Source organism: Cololabis saira, chromosome 21, assembly GCF_033807715.1.
Source record: "Cololabis saira isolate AMF1-May2022 chromosome 21, fColSai1.1, whole genome shotgun sequence".
Lineage (NCBI taxonomy): Eukaryota > Metazoa > Chordata > Actinopteri > Beloniformes > Belonidae > Cololabis > Cololabis saira.
Genome location: NC_084607.1, coordinates 28,514,779 through 28,521,970, shown reverse-complemented (window position 1 = coordinate 28,521,970; position 7,192 = coordinate 28,514,779). Strand labels below are relative to the sequence as shown.

Below are 7,192 nucleotides of genomic sequence, written 5' to 3'. Positions count from 1 at the left end.
TCATTTGAATACTGCAATAATGAAAAGGTGATCCAAAGTAGAATTATATATCTTATTCAGTGCTCAAAGGTTAACGTTTTAATTATGCATATGCAGATTGTGACTGGTAACTGGCAAAAACCATTTGTCACTTTGTCACTGTATACTTAAAAATAAATAAGCAAAAAACCATTTCAGGGGTCTGCAAAAATCTCAAAATAATACATGAACAACATTAAGTACAAAAAAGGTTTTGCTTCCATATGTTGACACTCGGTATTTGCTGCCATCTAGTGGTTGAAATTAGGAACTACATCACTGCGTCTTTAAAGAGGCTAAAGTATATTTATTTGTATGCAGCATTTCTGCGATTTTTTGTAATTGTGGTCATTGTATAAGGGTGTTATAGGGCCGTGGCAGAAGCTATCTTGGATTAATCTTTAATCTTATCACGAATGTCTTCTAGTTTTTTTCCAATAGGTTTAGCGGCGTGCGTCACATTGGCAGCTGCGCTCTCCATCTCTGCAGCTGCACGCTGATGCACTCGCTGTTTGGGTGGAATTAATATGTAGCTGGAAGAACACATCTGGCCAGCGGTGACTACACAAGAAAGCTGGATATACGTTATTGTAATTGGCTGAGTAATCGTTACACCGGATATTTTATCAAGGTTTCTCTTTCAGGATGTCATCCGAAAATGCTGTGTCACAGGCAGGTATGTTTATTACAAATCTTACCAAGCATGAGTGATCAGAACAGCTTGTGTCATTGTACAGCAAAAAAAGTCTCAACACAAAATAAGAATCAAACACTTAAAATATTAACCTTTAAAAAAAAAAAATTCAAATCTTGAAAACAAATGTATTTTATCAGTATGTGTTTTATACATAGAACATGCAGATGCTGCTCAAGGGTAAAATAACATTGATGCATGTTTACTGTGTGTTTTGGCACAGCCACTGACACACCACTCCCCACATCAGAGTCTGAACCTCTGAGGATGATTCTCCTGGGCAGAACGGGGACAGGCAGAAGCTCCTCAGGAAACACCATCTTTGGCAGATCTGCTTTCTGGGTGGAGGCATCCCCCCGTTCCATCACTACAAAATGCAGAAGACAGACTGGGACTGTAGGCGGGCGCCCCGTATCCATCGTTGACACCCCAGGCTTCTTCCACACGAACCTGTCACCGCAGGAAGTCATGGCAGAGGTGGGGCAGTGCATTCGATTATACCCTCCAGGACCCCACATCTTCTTGGTGACCGTGCAGCTTGGAAGGTTCACCCAGGAAGAAAGAGAGACCCTGGAGTGGATCAAGGCTATGTTTGGATCTGAGGTTTCTAGATTTATCATGGTGCTGTTCACCTGGGGGGACCAATTGCAAGGAAAGTGCATCGAGGACTTCTTGGAAGAGAGTCAAGAACTGTCCGAGTTTGTCCATGGCTGCCATGGGAGGTATCACATCTTTGACAACAGCGGGCAAGACGAGACATCAGAGTGCTCGCAAAAGGTCATGCTTCTTTTGAAGAAGGTGGATGTGGTGGTGACAAAGAATGGAGGTGGCTTCTACACCAGCGAGATGTTCAAGGAAGCTCAGAACACTATAAAAGAGGCACAAGAGAGGATTCTGGGGGAAAAGGGACAAAAACTGGAGGTTCTTGAGAAGGAGACTGGAGATAAAGAAGAGCAATCCCACGACTCTGAGATGATGAGGAGGGAGGAAGAGGAGGCCAGGAAGAGAGCAGAGAAGCTTTTCTGGTGTGAGCTGGTGACTGCCATAGGCAGAGGTGCAGCAGAGGGAGCAGGGATCATCGGGAAGGAGAAAGGAAAAGGAAAAGCTGTGAAGAAGGTCGCAGCTTTGGCAGCATCACCTCTAAATATCAAATCAGTGGTGGGAGGAGCCGTGAGAGAGGGGAGTAAAGTGTTGTCCAAACACAAAAAAACTCTGCTGCATTGAGGGACATTTAAGGCTGCGATCATTTAAGTCTTTTGAAGACGTGTGGTCTTTATTACACAGAAGTGATATGTGAAAGAAAACTCACTTACATACATCACACCAGATGATATAGATCCATTCATCTGCACAAACACTGTAAAATCATACTGAATGAAATTACAGCGGACACGTGTTAACGGTCTACACAAAAGTTAGTATTCACGTGTGTTTCAGTCTATGTGGACAATTTACAGAAGGCATAAAAATTCTGTGCAATTCATCTTGTTGATTGACACATCTGTATTCCTAAAAACATGGTTTGTTATAGAAAATCACCCTTAAATAGTTTTTTTTTTCTTTTCATTAAAGTCATTGTTATTTAACTAAAACACTGGAGCAGGTAACCTCCATCTTTGGCCTCTTCTAGCGTGACAAAATATTTAGCCCTTTTTATTCTCCCATGAAGAGATACACTGAAATACAAATATGTATGAAAAACAAAAGCAAACAGGTAACATACTTAAGAAAAAGGAACGTAAAAAGCGAGCCTAAAGCCAGCTGCAGAGATTTTTCTTTTTTTTTCTTTTAACTGTGGAAATCCAGGCCGTCAGCTTTTGAACAGTGCAGATAGGTTTACAGAAGCATATCATTATGTTTGAAAGGGAGAACTGCAAATCTGTGCTCACAGTCGCTGAACTGAGTAAACAGATTTCCACAGAGCTTTATTATTATTAATATTATCATCATTTTTTTTTCCACAGCAGAGGTTAAGTCTGTTGTGTAGGAAAGGAACTATTTTGCAAAATACACAGGAAGTGTCTACCAACACAGAAAGAAAGGAAGGTGTCAGATTTTCGGGTATAATATTTGTTAAGAATAAGTTTGCCGATCGGTTTTAATGTAGAAACCTTTAAAAAGCAGCACTCGCACAGCCACAACACCGGCTCCACAGACTGTGTGTGAAGTGGCAACAATCTGCCTGGGAATGCTGACGCCACCACCAGGTGTGGATTTAACATTCAAACAAATAGCGTAGCTAATAAAACTAAACGTAAGTCCCTCTATAGAGTCGTAATCGCTCAGTTCCTAAAAGGTAAAGATAAAAAAAATGGAAAAAAGTACATTTTTCCATGCTGTATAGACACATGTCCTGCGTAACATTCGCATGTCAAGACAGGATAAATCAGAACTGTACACGGAGTTCACACTTAAAATCATACATACACAAAGTACCATTCAAAAAGAAAATCATTTTCATTTTTGGTCTGCAGGATGATGCCAGACCACTAGTCCCATAGCTGAATACAAGTACAGTCGAAGGCAAAGATCGGCGCTCAGATGCTGAACCGCGGCAGGCACAGATGGGTGAAGGCGCAGCACAGGTGTCCGATTTAAACTGGCATCGGCAGGCTCATCTTTCCTCTTCCTCGAAGCACTGCAGACAGGTAGAGGGCAAACCAGGAGAAAAACGCGAGCATGAGATGGCAATCTGGTCAACAACCTTCTCCACTCCCCCATTAATCATCGACACTCTGCTCTCCTTCACCCAAGCATTCAAATCTGTCAAAGTCTACAAGGTCTCTCCTGCAGCTCAAATCAGTCACAAGTCCCTCCAGATAAAACCTTCAACTTTACAAGTTTATACTCACCCCTTGTCACATAAAGGTAGAAGAAGTCGCAGTAGAAAATAGTCTGCACGACTCCAGACACTACAGCGATTTGGTCAAAGAAGCCCTCTGTGTGGTAGCGCCACACCCAGTTAGCTATGTAGAGGGCTCGGTACAGGCCCAGGAAGAACAGGTAGTGGGTGGTGATCGACTCTGCCTCCCCCGTCTTGGTGATCATGAAGAGCTGCGGCATTATGGCCACAGCCTCCAGGAAAATGGAGAAAGTCCACAGGATCTAGTGGAGCGACAAGTAAATCCAACACAAACAATGTTGAAACAGAAACTTGAAAAAAGCGCATTTTTTTGAGCCTTTGAGCTGTTTTGCGTGCAGTCCTGCATGTTTTTACCTCCAACGGAGTGAAAACATAGTTTTCAAGGAAGGACAGCCCGATGACTGGGACCAACAGGAACTCCACGCGAAAGGTGTCGTTCTCCGAATCGTAGGTGTTCTTGAAGCGCATGTAGATCAGGTACACAGTAGCGTATGACATAGCCAGGAACACCACCTGAAAAAAAAGTCAAATATTGATTAAATGGGACTTTTATTGAGAAAACAAACCATTTGTTTGTGCTTGAAAGCATTTATTTTGGTGCTTGAAGTCATTATCGCCTCAAAAACATGACACAACACTATCACGCTCTGCAGGCTGGCCTACATCTGAAAACACCGACCTGTCTAATTCAGTGAGCTGCACGCATTTGCAGGGTTCTGTGACATCACAGATCCACATCAGCGTACAAATATCCAGCTTCTCCATCTTCTTCTCCAACTCAACTTACTTTACCGCAGAGACTTTCAAAAGAATGACACCACATGCAAAGCTGACTAATAAAGACTTGGTTTAAATTAACTAAGTCCTCAGGAAATTGCAATTAGAAAATTAACTTGTATGTCTCCTTTCAGACGACTCGGTAGTGGTTATTTTTGTATGTGTAACTGGCAGCTTACCGCTCTGCCTGATAACAAAATATAGTGTATGATCTTTGATTCAGCTGAGTGTTTGCATGTGTAATGAGAAATATTTTGAGATTTTAACCAGAGTACGAAGCTTAAATGAGGACGTGACCCCAGCTTGTCAACCCTGTCTCAACCTCGGGCTTCGAAAGAAATGTCTTAATTGTAATGCTGTTATTCTGGTTGAATGTAGAGTTATTCTCCAGGGAAATTGCATGTGTGTGTGTGTGTGTGTGTGTGTGTGTGTGTGTGTGTGTGTGTGTGTGTGTGTGTGTGTGTGTGTGTGTGTGTGTGCATACTAACCTTCATGACTGTGTTGTAAGCTGAAATGAAGACCGTGAATAAGTCAAGATACCTGGTGGTGAAGACAAGTGCAAACAGCACCTGAGACTTCCCGGAGATGCCTATGAAGGAAAGATGAGATGGTACGAATCAATTATAACCTGTAGTTAAAGGCAGATAACATCAGTCATCAGACAGTGCAGACATGAGAGGAAATGTTGCACTTCTCATAACTGTATGTGGTCGGTTTTCTCGTTGATTGTTGGAGGATAAGTGGAGGAGGAAGCTCTTAAAGTGCGTTTGTTAATACTGCCACGTAGCTTTCTCTCCTCTACAAGTACTCACCACACTATGCAAATACTCCCAATATCCCAGTCCCCACTACATCTACATAGTATAACTGCATATATATATATATATATTCTCAGTGCATATGCAGTCAGACTGCAGGGTCGTGTTTGTGTGGGTGAGTTAAAGTCCAGTGACAGCAGGGAAGAGCAGCAGACATGTTTCTGTCAACTCACCAGCGCAGGACCTGGACCTCCATATCTTCATGAGCAGGATGATGATGGCCAACAAGTGGCACACGTCCCCCGCCAGACGAAACACATTCATGCTTCTGCTGTCTCACTTCAACAACAACCTTAATTCTAACTTTAATTAACTCTTCACCGGCCTCCACAGAAGAAAGAGAGAGTGCAGAGTTGTTCAGCTACTAAAGGCGGGCAGTCAGGAGCTCTGCTGAGATAAACAGATGGAAAAGAAGCAGCAGCGCAGCCAGCGTCTCCAGGATCGATATCTACAGGCGTGTTTTAGTCAATAGGTACCAGTGAGCTGGACTTCTCTCATTTCAGCTAGATTTCAGTGAGTTATGGTGCGGGAAGAAAGCTGTGGAGGAGGTGACGTGGCTGTCAAGTCCGCACAGGTGTAAGATCAAACATGACAACCGTTTCCGGTCTGTGCTTTTCAAATTAAATGTCCAATTGGTTACGCGCACCCCTAGTAGAGCGTATAAATCTATTAATAATATTATTAAATCACCTTATATTACAAGTAGTTTAATACACGTTTAACAATGGAAAGTATTATTGGCAGAGTTGAAGTTTTAAAATAGGTTATTATTTTATTAAGAAGGAAGCGCCCCTAATACTGTGTTCCGGTGTCACCATGGCTAACTTGATTATGTGTGAACGACCGATGTGCAATAACAGAAGTAACCAGCAGGTGGCGACATAATGCGGACAATAGAGATGCATCTACCGGTATTCATCCATCCATCGAGCAAGCCGTAAATCTGTCAGCCCTTTACTGTAGGCTTACTTAACTGTGGATTTTCATTTTATGCCATTTATTTGATCTATTTTATTTATTTTTTAATCTTTGGGTAACTTTCAATACTTGTTGAAAAAAAAATTATAACAGATAACAAGGTTTTCCAGCGTTTTTTTCTTCTTTGGTCTGTAGTTGAGGAGGCCGTATTTCAGATACCTATGAGTTTCTAAAGATTCCATCAAGTTTTTTTTTCTATCTATGCCTTTGACTAATTTCATGTTTGATTCGTTTTTTAATAATCTAACACAATAATTACAATAATTATCCATGGTCTTTCAAGATAAGATAAGAAATCCTTTAATAGTCCCCCAGAGGGGAAATTTCCAGTCTCTGCATTTAACCCATCTCTAGAGACTAGAGAGCAGTGGTCTGCCATATGAACGGCGCCCGGGGAGCGGTTGGGGTTGAGGGCCTTGCTCAGGGGCCCAGGGTGGTTGACCTGAGTTGCATTCTGGGGGCTTGAACCTGGTCCTCCAGACTCCAGTCCACTTCTCTAACCACTAGGCTACCACTCCCCAAGATCTGAAACAGCTGCAACAGCATCATTCTTCTTTCACACGATGCTTTAGTTCTGATAATCTATTGATGTCATATACAGTATACTGAATATTATTCTAAAGGACCTAAATATTTGCTATCTTTCCTATTTTTTCTTTCTGACACTATATGATATTTTTTGATAATAATATACTTTTACTTCAGCTGGACTTGCATTTGTATCTTTTTTCCCTTTTCCTTTGCTTAATAACAGAAGATACAGGTGTACTTCAACAGAGACACCCATAGTCCTGTCGTCTTATCAAACTTTCAATAACATCCATATTTATTAGAAAATAGAAAATACATGAATCTGGTTCTCTAAAACCTATTAGTATGGTATATTCTAAAAATATAATTGCAAACATCTTTATGGGACACTCTCACTAACAAACATTAAATCAGTGCATGGTTCTGAAGCAGGCCATGATACAGCAAGTACTTATTCTGGGTTAATATAATAATAATATTGTGTTTTCATTGTGGGTTATTCAATGATTGATG

At 41.5% G+C, this 7,192-nt stretch overlaps 2 protein-coding genes across 3 annotated transcripts; one reads left to right on the top strand and one right to left on the bottom strand.

Annotated features, from left to right (window-relative positions):
* Positions 1-505: 505 nt before the first annotated feature.
* On the top strand, positions 506-2,387 carry LOC133421408 (GTPase IMAP family member 7-like). Of its 2 annotated transcripts, none has more exons than XM_061710990.1 (2): positions 506-694; positions 963-2,387. In XM_061710990.1, the coding sequence occupies exons 1-2, from the start codon at positions 664-666 to the stop codon at positions 1,934-1,936; spliced, it is 1,005 nt and encodes a 334-aa protein (XP_061566974.1). In that variant the 5' UTR covers positions 506-663; the 3' UTR covers positions 1,937-2,387. The 2 variants fall into 2 exon arrangements, with proteins under 2 accessions (XP_061566974.1, XP_061566973.1); XM_061710989.1 differs by having other exon boundaries at positions 936-2,387.
* LOC133421411 (ER lumen protein-retaining receptor 3) lies at positions 1,959-5,733 on the bottom strand. The gene is made up of 5 exons (XM_061710993.1): positions 5,344-5,733; positions 4,841-4,941; positions 3,930-4,088; positions 3,565-3,817; positions 1,959-3,350 (listed from the first exon to the last, which is right to left on the bottom strand). The coding sequence occupies exons 1-5, from the start codon at positions 5,432-5,434 to the stop codon at positions 3,307-3,309; spliced, it is 648 nt and encodes a 215-aa protein (XP_061566977.1). The 5' UTR covers positions 5,435-5,733; the 3' UTR covers positions 1,959-3,306.
* Between the last annotated feature and the right edge of the window lie 1,459 nt (positions 5,734-7,192).

Bases quoted from the DNA above. Each gene is read 5' to 3' on its own strand.
- LOC133421408 (XM_061710989.1), top strand. From the start codon at position 664: ATGTCATCCGAAAATGCTGTGTCACAGGCAG. The intron at 695-935 runs GTATGTTTATTA...GTTTTGGCACAG, and splicing joins AAATGCTGTGTCACAGGCAG to CCACTGACACACCACTCCCC.
- LOC133421411 (XM_061710993.1), bottom strand. From the start codon at position 5,434: ATGAATGTGTTTCGTCTGGCGGGGGACGTGTGCCACTTGTTGGCCATC. The intron at 4,942-5,343 runs GTGAGTTGACAG...TTTCCTTCATAG, and splicing joins GAGGTCCAGGTCCTGCGCTG to GCATCTCCGGGAAGTCTCAG. The intron at 3,351-3,564 runs GTGAGTATAAAC...ACCTGTCTGCAG, and splicing joins CTACCTTTATGTGACAAGGG to TGCTTCGAGGAAGAGGAAAG.